The following is a 20,794-nucleotide window of genomic DNA, read 5'->3' as shown; positions in this document are numbered from 1 at the left end:
ACGGAGGAAGTGCTGCCTTGATAAATCTGGATGGTTAAAATCCGTATAATCAAGAACTTCTTCAGACTACAGGTCCTTCTCAAAATATTAGCATATTGTGATAAAGTTAATTATTTTCCATAATGTCATGATGAAAATTTAACATTCATATATTTTAGATTCATTGCACACTAACTGAAATATTTCAGGTCTTTTATTGTCTTAATACGGATGATTTTAGCAAACAGCTCATGAAAACGCAAAATTCCTATCTCACAAAATTAGCATATCATTAAAAGGGTCTCTAAACGAGCTATGAACCTAATCATCTGAATCAACGAGTTAACTCTAAACACCTGCAAAAGATTTCTGAGGCCTTTAAAACTCCCAGCCTGGTTCATCACTCAAAACCCCAATCATGGATAAGACTGCCGACCTGACTGCTGTCCAGAAGGCCACTATTGACACCCTCAAGCAAGAGGGTAAGACACAGAAATAAATTTCTGAACGAATAGGCTGTTCCCAGAGTGCTGTATCAAAGCACCTCAGTGGGAAGTCTGTGGGAAGGAAAAAGTGTGGCAGAAAACGCTGCACAACAAGAAGAGGTGACCGGACCCTGAGGAAGATTGTGGAGAATGGCCGATTCCAGACCTTGGAGGACCTGCGGAAGCAGTGGACTGAGTCTGGAGTAGAAACATCCAGAGCCACCGTGCACAAGGCGTGTGCAGGAATGGTCTACAGGTGCCGCATTCCCCAGGTCAAGCCACTTTTGAACCAGAAACAGCGGCAGAAGCGCCAGACCTGGGCTACAGAGAAGCAGCACTGGACTGTTGCTCAGTGGTCCAAAGTACTTTTTTGCGGATGAAAGCAAATTCTGCATGTCATTCGGAAATCCAGGTGCCAGAGTCTGGAGGAAGACTGGGGAGAAGGAAATGCCAAAATGCCAGAAGTCCAGTGTCAAGTACCCACAGTCAGTGATGGTCTGGGGCGCCGTGTCAGCTGCTGGTGTTGGTCCACTGTGTTTTATCAAGGGCAGGGTCAATGCAGCTAGCTATCAGGAGATTTTGGAGCACTTCATGCTTCCATCTGCTGAAAAGCTTTATGGAGATGAATATTTCATTTTTCAGCACTGACCTGGCACCTGCTCACAGTGCCAAAACCACTGGTAAATGGTTTACTGACCATGGTATCACTGTGCTCAATTGGTCCTGCCAACTCTCCTGACCTGAACCCCATAGAGAATCTGTGGGATATTGTGAAGAGAACGTTGAGAGACTCAAGACCCAACACTCTGGATGAGCTAAAGGCCGCTATCGAAGCATCCTGGGCCTCCATAAGACCTCAGCAGTGCCACAGGCTGATTGCCTCCATGCCACGCCGCATTGAAGCAGTCATTTCTGCAAAAGGATTCCAGACCAAGTATTGAGTGCATAACTGTACATGATTATTTGAAGGTTGACGTTTTTTTTATTAAAAACACTTTTCTTTTATTGGTCAGATGAAATATGCTAATTTTGTGAGATAGGAATTTTGGGTTTTCATGAGCTGTATGCCAAAATCATCCGTATTAAGACAATAAAAGACCTGAAATATTTCAGTTAGTGTGTAATGAATCTAAAATATATGAATGTTAAATTTTCATCATTACATTATGGAAAATAATGAACTTTATCACAATATGCTAATATTTAAAGAAGGACCTGTATAACTATATTTATTGGCACTTTTACTTCGTAATTTATTCTGCAAAGTTAAATCCTAATGTGATTTTATAATTTTTTTCTGTTTGGATTTTTCACTTTTTCTGCATGTATATGTTTACTTTTTTTAGTAACGCAAAAGGTAACTGTGCTTGTTTGTTTTATTAGATTTTATATTAAAGAAAAAACTTGTGTCTAGTCTGCTGTCCTTGATTTCTTTTAACGTTTAAAAAAAAAAAAATGAATTTGGTCTGTTGTGGGATTACATTTCTTCTATCACTTCATTTTTCTTACAGTTGTGGTCAGACATTTATATGCACTCATCATGGGCATAAATATATTCATTTGAGGCTTTTATTAATTTAACAGGTTCCTTGTTCAGGGTGGAATGATTGCTCAGCAAACAACTAAAGTAATTTGAAGTGTTTGGTGTATGAGATTTATGACCAAATGTACATACACACCCAAATAAATACATGTCCCCATTCCACAAGTGGCTTTTATTATGGGTGACATGGTTGTATGGTTTTTGGCCAGGGCATCATAGCCTTGGGGAGGCCATATGGATCAAAAAACCAAAATGTCAGTTGCATATCTGAGATTCCTAATTCGTATTTTCCATGGGAATGAGCATGTAAGGTTGACTGATGCACACCTTATATTTTGGTGGTAAATTAAAGGACTTGGGTTTTATGAAGAGTGTGGACTGCCTCTAATTCAAACTTTAACATAATTGGTGAGATCATTTAGCTGTTGATTCAAGAGTGAAGTTGGAAAAATTTCAAGGCCTGCCCACCTATTTTAATTTTTCCACCAACCTGGTGCAAAGCAAGAGTACCACAAGCAGCTGAACAGACCCTCAGCATGATGCTTCCACCACCATGCTTGAAAGTTGATAGTTTTTTTCTGTTTGAAAAACCTCAACCTCAGTCTGCCAAACTTGCTTCTTGTCATTGTTGCCAGATAGCTCAATGTTTGTGTCAGCTGGCCAAAATACATTTCTCCTGAAGACATTTGTCTTATCCATGTGGGCGATGCACTTTTCCGTCAAAGCTTATGGAGCAGGTTTTTTTCTTTGTCAGTGACCTCCTGGTCTATGTTAATGCTAAACTTGCTGCGTTAGTTCACGCTGGTGTTCCAGCAGTTTCCAGTTCTTGGCAGGCTTGAGCCTCGGTGGTCCACATTGTCTTTCGTCTGATGATGATTTAAAAGATGCATCAAAGCTGGCTTTGGAAAGGATAAAGCTTCTTTCGTCACAGCAGCAGTGATGCAGCATTCCTGCGTGGAACACAGGAAATGAAATTCGCAGAATCAGCAGACCAAACATGGTTGGTAGTGATGAGAGCCATTGCAACCGGCTTCCTCAGGCCGAACCATCTCCCAAACATCTCGTCCAGGGGGTTTGTGGGATTTGTGCTTCCAGAGTCCATTATAAAGTTTTCATTTAGATTTTGTGCCTGAATCTAACAATGGCCCTGGATGTATGTATATATTTGAATCTGTGTGGAAAACATCATAAAGTTTCTTCTTTACAAACAACACCACCTCACCACACCCATCTGTGGTGGGATAACTCCTAAAGTTAGCAATCTGCAAACAGACAGAAGGTGGATCTGATGGTCTCCCTGGTTCGGTCACAACATCCTAGAGCTCAACCTGCTCAAGACTGTAGAGATAACAGTGGACTTCTGGAGAACAACCCCCGCCCACCATCCGCAACAAGACTGTGTCTACTGTGGATCACTTCCGGTTCCTAGGAACCACCCTATACTTCCTGCAGCAATTCAAGAATGGCAACCTTCCACATTAGCTGCTGGTCATCTTCTACACGGCCATTTTTCAGTCTGTCCTATGTCGTCCATCACTGTGTGGTTTGGCTCATCCACAGAACAGAACAGGTCCAGACTACAACAATCAGGACTACAGATGCTGACCTTCCCTCCATCCAGAAGATGTACAGATCCAGGGTCAGGAAACTGGCTACTAGCATCTCTGCAGACCACACACAATCTTAACACAAACTGTTGTTGAGGTAGGAAAACTTTACTGGCCGTCAGTTAACTCTTACATTACTCCTGACCTCTCATCGACTCTTTTTATTTGGCACCCCAAAGGACAATCCTCAGTCAGAGATCAGTTGTACGTTTCCACAAGTTTATTAAAACCATTCTGAATTCAGAGAGGGAGACATCACACTTACACTGGTACCTGGAAACGTCTGTGTGTTGCCTCCTTTGGAGATGCGCCACAATACCTTTATATACCCCACGCTGCTATGCAGTACACATACACAATCATTCTGTCTGTGGATGTCTCCCAGCAACAATATAACAGTTCCTTATGTCCAAATAAGGAGTGTTTCTGGTTATTCTCTTCTAGCAAGCTTGTTCTCCCCTATCTTTTTCACCCCCATACGGTAATCCCTTGTCATTCACCAATTTATGACCTTGCACTTTCTATGCTTCACTCCCCTCTCCTCTATCTGCACACAGGTTACACACATAGATAGTTTATAGATAGTTTATATTCTACACTGTTTAGACGTCTACCTTCAGGTCGGCGCCACAGAGAGTTTCTTCCCCCAGGCTGTTACTCTGATGCTTGAAAGTCAGAGTTCCCAGCTACTCTGCTTTGAATCAACACTATGCATATTTGAGCTAAATTAACCTTGTCCTCTTCTTTTGCAATAAAACTGTACATATACATATTTCTTTATTTTAATCATTTTTATTTCTCACTAAATGTATATACTCGTACTCGTCGTCTTCCGCTTTATCCGGGACCGGGTCGCTGGGGCAGCAGACTCAGCAGAGACGCCCAGACGTCCCTCTCTCCAGACACCTCCTCCAGCTCCTCCGGGGGGAGTCCAAAGCGTTCCCAGGCCAGTCAAGAGAAATAGTCCCTCCAGCGTGTCCTGGGCCGTCCCCTGGGCCTCCTCCCGGTGGGACGTGCCTGGAACCGAGGAAGGCGTCCAGGAGGCATCCGATATAGATGCCTGAGCCACCTCAACTGGCTCCTCTCGATGTGGAGGAGCAGCGGCTCCAAGACCCTCCCGGATGACCGAGCTCCTCACCCTATCTCTAAGGGAGTGCCCGGCCACCCTACGGAGGAAGCTCATTTCAGCCGCTTGTATCCGGGATCTCGTTCTTTCGGTCATGACCCAAAGTTCATGGCCATAGGTGAGGGTAGGAACGTAGACCGACCAGTAAATCGAGGGCTTCGCTTTTCGGCTCAGCTCTCTCTTCACCACAACGGACCGGCACAGCGTCCCCATTACTGCGGCAGTCGCACCGATCCGTCTGTCGATCTCCCGCTCCATTCTTCCCTCACTCATGAACAAGACCCCGAGATACTTAAACTCCTCCACTTGAGGCAGGAACTCCCCTCCAAATGTATATTTATATTTAAAATGTCTTTACATTGGGAGCAAGGCGGAAACAAAATCAAACTTCCTTTTGTGCCCAAACTTGACCAATAAAGCTGATTCTGAAGGCTCAAAGAGGGACAAATTCTGGTCATTTGGGGTCTCGGGTAGCGATTGTAGTACTGGAAAACCAACTTTATTAACGGACCAGTTTCAGTTTGTGGTCTTCACCATATCACAAAAAAGTTTGCATTTAAATAGAAAGGATCTGATCAATCACATTCTTACAAATACAATGACTTCTAAGCTTTAAAAGACGTGGGAGTTGAACCTGAATGGCTGCCATACCACACACCAGCAGAGGCCCATTCCAAAACGTTCTTACAAATGCATGTAATAACAAAGCAGAAACACCACACTCTTAAAAGATAAAAAAGTCATAGTATGGATCACAATAAAAACATGAGCTTAATGACCAACCTCATTGTTTAATAAATATTTAAAAGCAAATCTAACTAAAACAGATCATTGAGAAAAAAAATTTTTTCAGTATCTAAATTTAACTGAATTTAAAGAAGTGAAGCAAATTTAGCTCCATTTCTCACATAAAAAGTCATGTTTAAAGTTCATGAAAACCCAAAAATAACTTTCTCAGTAAATGAAAATATTACAAAATTGTTTTAAATGCAGAAATATGTTACTTACAACTTATACAGTCCTAGGGTCAGGAAAAGAGCTGCTAAAATCTCTGCAGACCCCACACACCCTGCACATAAACTGTTCAGAGCTTTACCTTCAGGCCGCCGCTACAGAGACAGTTTCTTCCCCCAGGCTGTTTCTCTGTTGAACATTCAATAGAGTACAGAACAACAGCATACAGATGTTGCAAATGCACCTTTTTATTATATATGTGTATATTGTACATTGTAAATATGTATGTTCTGTAATACAAAAACAAAACCAAAAAGCAAAGTGTACCGGAGTCAAATTCCTTGTTTGTATGTACGAACTTGGCAATAAAGCTGATTCTGATTCTGATTCTGATGTTATGGCTCACACAATCACAGGATGGGCTGCTTACTTGGCCAACAGTTGCCCAGCAGACAGTCACCAACATCCTCTGTATGAAATGTTAGCCAAAGAAGACCATTGCTATAAAAGCTGGCTGTTTGTTTCCAAGTGCACTAATGGAAAGTTGAGTGGAAGGCAAAATGTGGGAGAACTGCAGTCTTGAGAGGATCATTCCACTGTGAAAAAATAATTTTCCAAATAAATAATTAAAAGCCCCAAATTGACGTAACATTTACTAACAAAACTGAAAACGGGGCATATACAGTCATAATTAATAAATTAGAATATGAATTCCGATTAGACTTATTTTAAAAGTACCTTTTGAAAGAAAACAACCTAAAAAAAACAACCCTTAAACATTTATTAAACATACTTTTGAGTAATCTCATTTTTCTGTATAAAAATATTTTTTTATTGATCTGATGTAATTATCTAATCTTAAATGTCTTGTTTCCATTAGCTGTAAGCGGAAAACATAATTTACAGAAATAAAGATTTGAAAACATCAATCTTTGTAAAAAAAAAAATTTGAAATAAAATAAACTTTTCAGTAATACTCATAATTATTGAATATGACTGTAAATGTCTGATCGGAGCTGTATCTTTTTAAAATCATTTCCTTCTGACATGTGGGTGTGCCTGAAACCCACAAAACAAGATCCACTATTCTGATAAAAAAGACAACACACCTCTGTCCGTTTATGGAGTCAACATTCAAATGGCTCTTCCAGTGAAACCACTACCTGAACATCCACTGTTAGGAATGGAAATCACTTCCAATGCTGACAGACACCAGTATCAACAAGTCGGATCGGGTCAGCCGGTTTGTGTCGGTAGTTATGAGGAAGTTTATCAGTCAGAGCGGAAGAGCTGCACGGACCACAGAGAAGATACCGGTGTTAGGTGAATGGCTGAAAACCGCACAGCAGGACAAATCAGGGATTTGAAGGCTTCTCCTTTGGATCTTTACATCAATAGACCCAATGAAACTGTGGAAGAGTCGGGGAAGCAGAACCTGTGGCCCAGGTGAGACGGGGGGGATGTTAAAACTTTAGCTTTAATTTCTAAAGGACTTCTGAGAACGGCCGCCAAATTAAGTTTAATAGTCGGTAACATAGTAAGAAAGTTTATTATATTCCCTGATGAGAATTTCTATGAGATGTTACCTGTTGTAGAGTGTATAATTTAATCCTCCCTGACCAAGTTCCTGTAGCGCTTGATTAGGGATTAACACAAATAAATGCGCAAAATTTGGAAGAAGTTGTATGTTTTTGCGTCTGTGGCGCAACAGTTTTACCATCCACGTCTCTGCCTGCGCTACTGTAATTAGGTTATGTTTAATCTTCTTAAAGATCCTGTCTCAAAGAGTGCGGGAAGAAGCTGATCTAAAAGGACATTTTTTTTGGAGTTTTAAAAACGCCTTAACAAATATAAATAATAATAAAACCCTTTACTAGAAAACGGCCCTTATCGCTTTCATTAAGGTTACAGTAAGAAACCTGTTTAATGAGGGTTAATTGAGAGATATCCCGAAAACACCCAGCTGTCAGTCGCAGAAGCTAAATAACACGTCAATTAATTTTGGGATTTCACACACCTACAGCAAAACTGCATCATTCCTTATTTATATGGTCAACAAAAAGAAAGTGTGCATACTTTCTTTTTTATATAAAAAAAAATTAAAAAGTAAGCACGACTCCTGGGTTTTACACATCAGAATATCACCACAACGATCTGGTTTTTAATCAGTAAAATAAGAAAACATTTATCTCAAGTTGAAAAACTGAATTCGGTCCTGTCATCATTTACTGAACAGACCCATTCATCCATCATCTGTAACTTATCCCCGCAGGGTCATGGGTTGACTTGTGTCCATTCCTAGCAGTTCACCAGTCCATTACAGAGCAACACAGAGACACACAGGACAGCCAACCTCTACACACGCATTCAAGCCTTAGGGCAATTTAGAGTAACCTGTTAACCTAATGGTGATGTTTTGGATTGTGGGAGGAAGCCGGAGTACCCATGCATGCATATTGAGGACTTGAACCCAGGACCTTATTGCTGCAAGACAACAGTTCTGTGGGCCATGTAAACAACATTTAAGACTAAATGATAAAAGCTTGGTGTGTTAAAGTAGTTATTTACTGTATAACTTTTCCAAAATATCAGAGGAATTTAAGCTTACTAGCCCAGTTTAGCTCGGTTTTGGCCAAGATTTAGACATACTGACTGCAAGGTCCTGTGGCTGCAAATCAAGCCCAGATCATCATTCCCTCACCACCATGTTACTTTTGTACATTTTTCAAATGTAAAGTTGAAATATTTTGTGACAGATATTTGTACCTAACACATTATGATGCATTTTATAAAACAATTTTAAATAGCCCTCGTGCATTAAATGTGCTGCATAAATTAACTAGTGTTGTCAGAAAATTAACATTATTATTGTTAGTTTACCAAGGTATAAAGGCCCTTGGAAAAGTATTAGTATACCTTCAACTTTTTCATTTGTTGTCTTATTACAACCATGTATGTCTATGTATTTTACAGGGATGTTTGTTGTGATAGAGCAACACAAAGCACTGCATAATTGTGAGATGGAAGAAAAATGATACATGGTTTTTCTCATTGTTTTACATAATCAGTAAAAGGTGTGGGGAACATTTGTATTCAGACTGCTTGCCAGTATGCAGGTCTGTGTATGCTGTAAAGAGCTTTTGTAACCCAGCTATAGACAAGTGGATAATTTTAAACTGTCTTCTAATCCATGCCATCCATTAGCAAATTGCAAACGTCCCATTCTTACGGCTTTCTTTCAACAATTAAACAATCCCGTCACTCTTCCATAAAGGTCAGATTTTTGGAAGGCACAAATAATAGTTGTCATGTCCACAGATTCTCCCACTTGAGCTGCCAATCTCTGCAACTCCTCCCGAGTTACCAAAGACATCTTAGCTGCCACTATGATTAATCCTATCCTTACCAGCTTGTCAGTTTAGGTAGGTTACTAATTCTTGGAAGATCTGCAGCTGTGCAATTCACCTGTGAATATCAGATGATGGGCTGAGTAGTGCTCTGTTCAAACTTCGGATGTTGTTTTATATATGTGCTTTTAACTGAAGGTAGTTGGTTGCACTGGGTTGTATTTAGGGGTATCAGAGTAAAAGAGCTGGGCATAAATGCATGCCAGACTTAGAAGAAGATCCTGGGTTTGAATGCTGTCCTGGGGTCTTTCTGCACATAGTTTCCATGTTCTCCCCTTACATAACTGGGTTCTCTCTGAATTTGTGTGTCGTGGTTGTGTGTCTTAGACCTGTCCAGGGTGTACCCTGCCTTTTGCTTAATCACAGCTTGCAAGGCGGTAAAAACAATGGACTTCTATTTCACAATAATCAACTGTTTCACTATTACACTGTAAAATGCACTGAAGGTTGTGGTTGGAACATAGCAATTTGTGAAAAGGTTTAAGGGTGTGAATACTTTTATAAGTCACTATATATGGATTTTTAATTCAAGTTTGTGTTAAGGCATCTTATCTGAATGTACATTTATCTGGTAGCTTTATGAGTCATGCTTCATGCAATAACTTTTATTTCAGCCCGATGCAAATTATGATGAGTGTCATTAAGCTGGAGTTGTTTGCAGATCCCTGGCTCGAAAATGGATGGCGATGCTGTTTCTGGGCACCTGCCTCCTGTACTGTGCCCGGATGACCACGCCAGTCTGTGCTGTCTCAATGGCAGCCACTTTCCACTGGAGTAAAATCGACTCTGGCCTCATCCTGGGTGGTTTCTTCTGGGGCTACTGTTTCACTCAGATCCTGGGAGGACATGCCAGCGACAGGTAAGCAATTCATTCAGAGAGTCACGCATGGCTTCACTTCAACAATGACTTAGTTAACTTCACAGCCTGTTTATTTTAAAGTGAGGTTTAAAGTTTCAGGATTTCCTTCTGGTAATATTTGCTGCTCTGCAGAGTGGGGGGAGAGCGTGTCCTGTTCATCTCCGCAGCTTCATGGGCTCTGATCACAGCTGGGACTCCTGTGCTGGCTCACCTGGGCTCCCACACCCTTGCTCTGATGACGACGGCCAGAATCCTGATGGGAATACTCCAAGGTTAGTACTAATAGCCGTTTATGTGAGTAAATAAGAATTTACAGAAGCATTTCAATGTATGTAGTTATTATCTCAGCAAAGGTCACATGCAGGCACTTGATCGGGCGAAACAGGTCTAATTCCCATTCAGTTATGTGCAAATTTAATATCTGATGAGTGTCACTGAGGAAGGGATGTAGGAGGGAGTTTGCAAAAGGAAAGCAGGGATTTTAAATTCTGGCAAAATCATTCTTGCAGACTCTCACCGTCCCTACAGCACGAACTCTGTCAGAGTTTACACTTAGTTGCACATGGACTGCTGAAGCTCTTAGAAAGGACCCATGACTCTAGCAGTCTTCTGATGTCTTGCAGGTGTTTTTTTCCCGTCTTTGGCAAGCCTGTGCTCACAGCGTGTTGTAGAAGCTGAGAGAGGGTTTTTAATGAGCACCATGCACAGCGGCACCCATCTTGGGTAGGTTCTGCAGCCATTGCTATACATTCCTTTACATTTAAACATGCATTTATTACTGATAGCACCAATAATTTTTCTGGCCTCTGTTTTTTGCAGCACGTTGTTGGCAGGTGGAATGGGGTCCGTAATGCTCGACAGGTACGGCTGGGAAAGCATGTTCTACTGTACTGGTTTCCTGGCTGGACTCTGGGCAATTACAGTGTGGTATTATTTATTAAGAGGTGAATCTTTCTTCTTGACATGTTTATATCTGAAATACTTTGGCCCCGGTATACTAAATTTTCAAATTTAATTTTAAGATTGCTTCTGTTAATACAATGGTTTAGTGTACTTCCTGAAATTTGGATTTTGCTGCTTCGCCATGAGATAGGAAACATTTTATGCAAAAAAAGAAAAACACATTGGACTTTTCAACGGGAAAAACAGATACATTAAAACATGTTATTACACAAATACCAAGCACAAATACAAACAACTGTGACTTATAAATTCAGCTGCTGTGTTTAAAGTATCAAGGGACAGAAGGCCTGAGAAATCTGGGGTTGGATTAACTAATTTGGAAACATCAGGGGCACAAAAAGGGGAAAAATAAATTCTGTTATATTTACTATATTATAACATTTAATACTTAAATGCTAAATCTATTACTAGAACCAAAAGACAAATAAAACACACATACAAAAAAACAAAACAGATGAGCCAAAAGTAGATTAATATGTAAAAAGAATAAAAAAACTAATTATATGTATAAAACAATAAATATAAAAAACTGTACCAGATTATAAATATACATATATTATTATAACAGGACCAAATTTAATAAATAACTAATACAACACTATAAAATAGAAATAAAAAAATAAGTATAAAAGAGTAAAAAAAAAAAATCTAATTGAATTAAAGAATAGATAACTGAAAACCAATGAAAAAAATAAATAATGAAAAACAAGTATTAAAGAATATATAATAAGAAGGAAATATGAAAGAATAAATAAGAAAAGCTGCAAAAAATGTATAAGAAAAAGCTAAAATTACAAAGTAATAAAAAAAGTATAAAAGTGGGGAATGCTGTATTAAAAGGTACATCAAATAAAACAGAACACAATAAGCAAAGAAAAATAACAAATGGGTTAAATAAATAAAAATGCATTTTACAAAATGCAACAATAAAGCAAAACTAAATATAAAAAAATATCAAAAGACAGTGGTTTTTATGCTGTTGCATTTTATTTTACAAATGTTGCAAAACGTCATTTTTGAAATGTCTGTTTTGTGTTCATATGCTGCACCTCATGGCCAATGTGATTGTGGGAAACAGTCTTTTAAATATAATCTTCAATGTTTTGTTCAGGTGATGCTACAGTGAAACAGATGGGAAAAAAGAGCAATCTTCAATCAAGTTTGTCCAGAAAGCGCTGGCTGTACATTTTTAAAAAACCTCCTGTTTGGTACACCTTTTAAAATCTTTCATTTTCAAATATTTGACAGTGAAATTATTTTGTGAGTATTTTTACCTGACTGTCAATCGTCTTCTCTCCCAGGGCCATGGTGTTCACTCATATGTGCGCTTGCAGCACGTCCTACACTTTATTATCATGGCTGCCGATGTACTTCAAAGAGTCATTTCCTAATGCAAAGGTAGTTCATCCACATGCTATTAGGCTTATAAATCTCAATAAATGTATCCCAAACATTACTTAACACATCCTCACTCAGGTTTACTGTTTCAAGTTCCTGTCCTATGTTTAGTTTCACTATCTCTGTATTTATTCTTGCAGCCTTGGGTGTATAATATAGTTCCATGGTCAGCAGCGATTCCATCGGCTGTTGGTGGAGGATTTGTGTCGGATTTTCTCATCACTAAAGGTAAAAAAAATGTGTCATGATTCTTAAATTTGTCTGTCATTTGGGGAAATCAAATAAACAGCTTTTATACTCGTTTCCTGCAGGATATGGTGTTGCATCTGTCAGAAAAATAATGCAAGTAAGTATATGAACATTACTGTGAGATTTTTAAAACTAAAGTGTTGCTGCACTGGGTGATTTCTGTTTCAAATATACCAGGGTTGGTGGTGGGGTTTGCATTTGTTTTAACAACAGGATGGAGTAAAAGATGGAGAATTGGATCACACATTTTATTTAATTTTTTTTATTTTATTTTTATCTTGATATACAGTACAGACCAAAAGTTTGGACACACCTTCTCATTCAAAGAGTTGTCTTTATTTTCATGACTATGAATATTGTAGCTTCACACTGAAGGCATCAAAACTATGAATTAACACATGTGGAATTATATACTGAACAAAAAAGTGTGAAACAACTGAAAATATGTCTTATATTCTAGGTTCTTCAAAGTAGCCACCTTTTGCTTTGATTACTGCTCCGCACTCTCTTGGTATTCTGTTGATGAGCTTCAAGAGGTAGTCACCTGAAATGGTTTTCACTTCACAGGTGTGCCCTGTCAGGTTTAATAAGTGGGATTTCAAGCCTTATAAATGGGGTTGGGACCATCAGTTGTGTTGTGCAGGAGGTGGATACAGTACACAGCTGATAGTCCTACTGAACAGAATTTGTATTTGGCAAGAAAAAAGCAGCTAAATAAAGAAAAACGAGTGGCCATCATTACTTTAAGAAATGAAGGTCCGTCAGTCCAAACAATTGGGAAAACTTTGAAAGTGTCCCCAAGTGCAGTCGCAAAAACCATCAAGCGATACAAAGAAACTGGCTCACATGAGGACCGCCCCAGGAAAGGAAGACCAAGAGTCACCTCTGCTGCAAACGATAAGTTCATCCGAGTCACCAGCCTCAGAAATTGCAGGTTAACAGCAACTCAGATTAGAGAACAGGTCAATGCCACACAGAGTTCTATTAGCAGACACATCTCTAGAACAACTGTTAAGAGGAGACTGTGTGAATCAGGCCTTCATGGTAAAATAGCTGCTAGGAAACCACTGCTGAGGACAAGCAACAAGCAGAAGAGACTTGTTTGGGCTAAAGAACACAAGGAATGGACATTAGACCAGTATAAATCTGTGCTTTGGTCTGATGAGTCCAAGTTTGAGATCTTTGGTTCCAACCACCGTGTCTTTGTGCGGCGCAGAAGAGGTGAACGGATGGACTCTACATGCCTGGTTCCCACCATGAAGCATGGAGGAGGAGGTGTGATGGTGTGGGGGTGCTTTGCTGGTGACACTGTTGGGGATTTATTCAAAATTGAAGGCATACTGAACCAGCATGGCTACCACAGCATCTTGCAGCGGCATGTTAGTCCATCCGGTTTGCATTTAGTTGGACCGTCATTTATTTTTCAACAGGACAATTCAATTCAATTCAATTCAAAGATACTTTATTGATCCCCGAGGGGAAATTAGAATTCCAGTATGTCCAGAATGACCCCAAACACACCTCCAGGCTGTGTAAGGGCTATTTGACCAAGGAGAGTGATGGGGTGCTGCACCAGATGACCTGGCCTCCACAGTCACCGGATCTGAACCCAGTTGAGATGATTTGGGGTGAGCTGGACCGCAGAGTGAAGGCAAAAGGGCCAACAAGTTCTAAGCATCTCTGGGAACTCCTTCAAGACTGTTGGAAAACCATTTCAGGTGACTACCTCTTGAAGCTCATCAACAGAATGCCAAGAGTACCTCTTGAAGGTCATTCATATTAACATGTGTTAATTCATAGTTTTGATGCCTTCAGTGTGAAGCTACAATATTCATAGTCATGAAAATAAAGAAAACTCTTTGAATGAGAAGGTGTGTCCAAACTTTTGGTCTGTACTGTATGTATGTACATGTGTGTGTGTATATATATATATATATGTGCAGGAGGTGGATATATATATATATATGCATGCATTATATATATATATATATATATATATATATATATTATTAGCAACTGCTTTGGAACAGACAAAGAGAGAGAGAGTTGGGGGAAAAAGGGAGAGAAGGAGAAAAGAATAGAGGAGAGAAAGAAGACTGAAGAGATTACAAGTTAACACCCTAGAAGACCGCTTCTACACCTGCAGAAATATTTCAGTTTAGTTTATTTATATAGCGCCAATTCACAACACATGTCGTCTCAAGGCACTTCACAACAGTCAGGTTCATACATTCCAATTAATCCTAACCATTAAAATGTGCAGTCAGATTCAGTTATTTATTCAAATTGGATTAAAAAGTTTTTCTATCTAAGGAAACCCAGCAGATTTCATGAAATCAGTGACTTGTAGCATTCACTCCTCCTGGATGAGCTTGTAGAGACAGAGGACAGTCCTGGCATTGACTTTGCAGCAATCCCTCATACTGAGCATGCATGTAGCGACAGTGGAGAGGAAAAACTCCCTTTTAACAGGAAGAAACCTCCAGCAGAACCAGAACCAGGTTCAGTGTGAGCGGCCATCTGCCACGACCGACTGGGGGTTTGAGAGAACAGAGCAGAGACACAAAAAGAACACAGAAGCACTGATCCAGAAGTACTTTCTATGGGAAGGAAAAGTAAATGTTAATGGATGTAGCTCCTTTAGTCGCTTCACCTAGAAAGAAAGCAGATAAACTCTGAGCCAGTTTTCAAGGTTAGAGTCTAAAAGAGAGCACATATAATTAGTTACAGTAAATGTCCTCCAGCAGCCTAAGCCTATAGCAGCATAACTACAGAGATAGCTCAGGATAACCTAAGCCACTCTGACTATAAGCTTTATCAAAAAGGAAAGTTTTAAGCCTAGCCTTAAAAGTAGACAGGGTGTCTGCCTCACGGACTAAAACTGGGAGCTGGTTCCACAGGAGAGGAGCCTGATAACTAAAGGATCGGCCTCCCATTCTACTTCTAGAGACTCTAGGAACCACCAGTAAACCTGCAGTCTGAGAACAAAGTGCTCTGTTAGGAACATATGGAACAATCAGATCTCTGATGTATGATGGAGCTAGATCATTAAGGGCTTTATATGTGAGGAGGAGAATTTTAAATTCTATTCTGGATTTAACAGGGAGCCAATGAAGGGAAGCTAAAGTAGGAGAAATATGATCTCTCTTTTTTTCATCTGAACTCTTGCTGCAGCATTTTGAATCAGCTGAAGGCTTTTAACTGCATTTTGTGGACATCCTGATAGTAAAGAATTACAATAGTCCAGCCTTAAAATAACAAATGCATAGATTCGTTTTTCAGCGTCACACCTGGACAGGATATTTCTAATTTTGGCAATGTTCCGGAGGTGAAAGAAGGAAATCCTAGAAACCTTTTTAATATGGGATTTAAATGTCCTGGTCAAAAATAACACCAAGGTTTTTTACTTTATTACCGGAGGTCAATTTAATGCCATCCAGGTTAAGTGATTGACTAAGCAGTTTCTTTTTTAAAGACTCCGTGTCATTATTTTCGAAATAGCTCTGACCCACATACAGAGAACCCTCCGGAGCAAGAATGAAAAGTAATAAAGGTTGTTTATTTGCGAACAAAATGAATAGGGAACATAAACAGGCAAAACTCCAACTGTTGGGGAAGAGGGGAAGAGAATTAGTAGATACAGGGAACACACATAGATGGTAATAAACAAGAAATTTCGGGAAGGAAACATAAACGGCTTACTGAATGGACGTGGTCAGGTCGCCAGGGATAGAGGGATGCGGGTTTCGGGTTGTTGAAGTCCAGTCTACTTAGTTGATCACTTGGTTGTGACTTAATTGTGCTTGGTGAAAAGGTGAGGTTGTTTCCTTGTGCTGATACTTGCGGTGGAGGGTGAACAGGTTACGCTTAGTTCTTGGTCCAGGAGATGAAGGTTGCAGGAAACTGCCAGCTTGGTCGAAGATCCAGACGAAAACGAAGTAGAGAACGAAATCCACAAAACGAAGTTTAACCAGTAAACACTTAGCTCACAGAGTCGGTGGTTCAGAGACATAAATCCAAAAGGTCCTGGAACTTGGTCTGCAAAAACACATGAACAAGTTACAACCACCTTTGACTGTTGTGACACAGAGGAAGATGCTCGCCATGACAGTTTCTTATTGTGATGTCTGCCTTTAATTCCCTGCACACCTTTCCTTCTCGCTCTCTGCAGTTTGGAGCCATGGGCCTCTCCAGTATGTGTATCTTGCCTCTGTCTGGAACAGACTCCTTTACTTCTGCTGTGGTCTTCATTTCTGCTGCCATCGGTTTGACCACCTTCACCGGAGGGTATGTTGGATGAGTGACAACACTCTGTGTTTACCGACCTGCCATTACTTGCAGTGAAGAAAGTTTAAAAAAACGAACCTAAAAGTAGGAACTTTTTTCAATCAATACGTCAATATTTTGAGGTAATTTCAAACATTTAATTTTATTGTTATTTACTGTTGTTTTATGTTTCAGTGGTGTGTCTGTGAATGTGCAAGATCTCACTCCATCATGTGCTGGTGCACTCTATGGTAAAGCACTCGTTTTCCTATTTATTTATTTAGTCCTGTTGGTCAGTATTTACTAAATGTCTTCCTTCTCTCCACCAGGTTTTATGAATATGATGGGAGCTCTAATGGGTACGTAACCAAATCCAAAATCCTCCTAATAATGACAGCATATATTTTTAAGTTTTGTAACTGATGTTCGAGTGTGTGCTGTGCGTTGAGCAGGTCTGGTTCTGGTGTCCTTCTCGGGCTACCTGATTGAGGTCACCATGTCGTGGGCCACAGTCTTCTCCCTAATCACTTTAGTAAATGTCACAGGCCTTGGGATCTTCCTCATCTTTGGAGATGCTCAACGTGTCGACCTGCTGGATGACTGCCAGGTTATTGTGGTTTGACTCTGACTGAGCTTCATGTTTAGATCATATGTAGTCAACAAATTCAATGAATTATATTTATGTTTTTTAATTTTGATAAGGCAGGTAATTCTGTTTGAAAACACAGAATAGTGTTCATCAGGAGGCAGAGCTTTGGAAGTTCTCTGTGTCGTTATGTAGAGAAGAACATCAGTCAAGTCCGCAAACATCTTGTTAATCTGAAATGAAGGAACTTTCTCAACATTTTTAGTACGGAAAGCCATCCTGCACAACAACATTAAATTGGAGCTGCTTTGTACAAATATCAACAATATGAAGATTTATTTAAGAAAGTTTTATTTGCACATGAGAACTTTTACTTTTAAATTATAATTGGCTGGAAACAATATGTTCAGTGCTGCGTAACACTTTGCCAACTCAAATGCTTTTAATTTCACCAAAGGGAAATTGAAAGTTGTTGTAACTGATTATAAAGGTTTCTTCAAAGAGCCGTTGTAGATGCTGATCGCTGTGGGCAGGATGGATCTCCTGTAGCAGTCTATGTTACAGCGGATCTGTAGAAGCCTCTGACTGAAGACACTCTGTTGTTGCATGACAGTCCAATGAAGAGGATGGTCAGGCTTGTCGGTGATGTTCATTTTATGAAGATTTCTTCTTTGCACAATCATCTCCAGAGGCGGAACAGAGCAAGCCTTCTATTTTAGCTTGTTTAAGTTACTGGCTCCGATTTACTTCCTTAAATCAGGCTAAAGACAAATCCTCTAGAACATCACAGATGTGTTGTATTTATTAAAGATAATATATTTGCTAAATGTTCACAAAGCACCTGAGAAACCTATTAATTGATCACAAAAAAAAAAAAAAAAAAAACTCCAACCTAAAGGGTCAGCTGACAGGTGAAGGCAGTATACAGTCACTGACAGCAGACTGTTGGGAAATGTGCTGATTTTGATGTAATTCGGTACACACAGAGAGCAGCAATATGAATCTAAATGATTTGACTTACAATGAGCTGCCATGTCTAAAACAAACACCAGAGGGGATAAGTGTTAAGCATAAGGAGTTAAGCGTGTGAAGGTCAACAGGACCAGAGGGAGAAAAACAGATAGAAACGTTTTTGTAATGCTGTGTAATGTGTCTCTGCTGACCCTCACTCACTGTCTTAGCTGACTGTTAGATGCCTCGCTAACTGCCTGTAAAGTATTGCTCAACTAATGATGCCCTCACCTGCAAACTGAATCATTTACATATCCATCACTGTTCTCACATGCCAGATTAAATCCAGATTACACCCCTTACTTCTGCGTGTTTTTGTCTTTGAGTGTAGAATATCATCAAATACTACCTATGAAATACTACTTTTAAAATCCTGCTACCACTAATGATGGAAACAGTGGCCAAACACTGACCTGGTAATCTCCTCCAGGCATGGTTACACTAACTGTGCAACCTGCAACAAACAACCTGTAATTATTCAGTAATAGCCTGAATGTACCATATGATTAGTATTTATTAAACTATACATAAAACCCTAATAATTTCCAAAGATTAATATCACATTTCTTATGTTTTGTTTCCTCCTCTAACCATCTTTTCTGTTAAATGGATGCCTCTACTGTTTGCAATGTAGAATCTAGGGTCTTAAATGTTACTAAGGCCATAACCTTCATTAAAATCAACATTTATGTCTGGATTCCACTTTGAACCTTCAGATGTTCACGTTTTATTTTTACAACAATCTTTCATTTTGTCTGTTTGATCAAATCCAGACTACCTATTTTTGCTGTCACGTTGTGTTAAAGTCTTGTTACCTTGTATTTAATTACATTGATTTGTTATATTCTTATGTTGCGTGTGTGTTAAAGTGACATTTATTTTATGAACCCCAGGGGTTCTACAACCTCGCCTTAAACATGGTTCTTGTTTTTCTTTAACCGCCATGTTTTTACGGTTAAATAAACTTAATCCACCACGTTCAGAGATCATCTTTTTTTACGTTCCTGCATTTGCTCTACAGGTCCTTCTCAAAATATTAGCATATTGTGATAAAGTTCATTATTTTCCATAATGTAATGATGAAAATTTAACATTCATATATTTTAGATTCATTGCACACTAACTGAAATATTTCAGGTCTTTTATTGTCTTAATACGGACGATTTTAGCAAACAGCTCATGAAAACCCAAAATTCCTATCTCACAAAATTAGCATATCATTAAAAGGGTCTCTAAACGAACTATGAACCTAATCATCTGAATCAACGAGTTAACTCTAAACACCTGCAAAAGATTCCTGAGGCCTTTAAAACTCCCAGCCTGGTTCATCACTCAAAACCCCAATCATGGGTAAGACTGCCAACCTGACTGCTGTCCAGAAGGCCACTATTGACACCCTCAAGCAAGAGGGTAAGACACAGAAAGAAATTTCTGAACGAATAGGCTGTTCCCAGAGTGCTGTATCAAGGCACCTCAGTGGGAAGTCTGTGGGAAGGAAAAAGTGTGGCAGAAAACGCTGCACAACGATAAGAGGTAACCGGACCCTGAGGAAGATTGTGGAGAAGGACCGATTCCAGACCTTGGGAGACCTGCGGAAGCAGTGGACTGAGTCTGGAGTAGAAACATCCAGAGCCACCGTGCACAGGCGTGTGCAGGAAATGGGCTACAGGTGGCGCATTCCCCAGGTCAAGCCACTTTTGAACCAGAAACAGCGGCAGAAGCGCCTGACCTGGGCTACAGAGAAGCAGCACTGGACTGTTGCTCAGTGGTCCAAAGTACCTTTTTCGGATGAAAGCAAATTCTGCATGTCATCCGGAAATCAAGGTGCCAGAGTCTGGAGGAAAAATGGGGAGAAGGAAATGCCAAAATGCCAGAAGTCCAGTGTCAAGTACCCACAGTCAGTGATGGTCTGGGGTGCCGTGTCAGCTGCTGGTGTTGGTCCACTGTGTTTTATCAAGGGCAGGGTCAATGCAGCTAGCTATCAGGAGATTTTGGAGCACTTCATGCTTCCATCTGCTGAAAAGCTTTATGGAGATGAAGATTTAATTTTTCAGCACGACCTGGCACCTGCTCACAGTGCCAAAATCACTGGTAAATGGTTTACTGACCATGGTATCACTGTGCTCAATTGGCCTGCCAACTCTCCTGACCTGAACCCCATAGAGAATCTGTGGGATATTGTGAAGAGAACGTTGAGAGACTCAAGACCCAACACTCTGGATGAGCTAAAGGCCGCTATCGAAGCATCCTGGGCCTCCATAAGACCTCAGCAGTGCCACAGGCTGATTGCCTCCATGCCACGCCGCATTGAAGCAGTCATTTCTGCAAAAGGATTCCCGACCAAGTATTGAGTGCATAACT

General features: G+C 40.0%; 1 protein-coding gene across 1 annotated transcript; it reads left to right on the top strand.

The window, feature by feature from the left end:
• The first annotated feature begins 7,021 nt into the window (after positions 1-7,021).
• On the top strand, positions 7,022-19,530 carry LOC124875069 (solute carrier family 17 member 9-like). Its single transcript, XM_047376888.1, has 13 exons — positions 7,022-7,140; positions 9,763-9,960; positions 10,093-10,232; positions 10,584-10,683; positions 10,780-10,904; positions 12,035-12,131; positions 12,225-12,321; positions 12,462-12,549; positions 12,633-12,667; positions 16,742-16,857; positions 17,032-17,087; positions 17,166-17,195; positions 17,289-19,530. The coding sequence occupies exons 1-13, from the start codon at positions 7,022-7,024 to the stop codon at positions 17,456-17,458; spliced, it is 1,371 nt and encodes a 456-aa protein (XP_047232844.1). The 3' UTR covers positions 17,459-19,530.
• The last annotated feature ends 1,264 nt before the right edge of the window (positions 19,531-20,794 follow it).

Source organism: Girardinichthys multiradiatus, chromosome 1 (assembly GCF_021462225.1).
Source record: "Girardinichthys multiradiatus isolate DD_20200921_A chromosome 1, DD_fGirMul_XY1, whole genome shotgun sequence".
Lineage (NCBI taxonomy): Eukaryota > Metazoa > Chordata > Actinopteri > Cyprinodontiformes > Goodeidae > Girardinichthys > Girardinichthys multiradiatus.
This window is presented reverse-complemented; position numbering and strand designations above follow the sequence as displayed.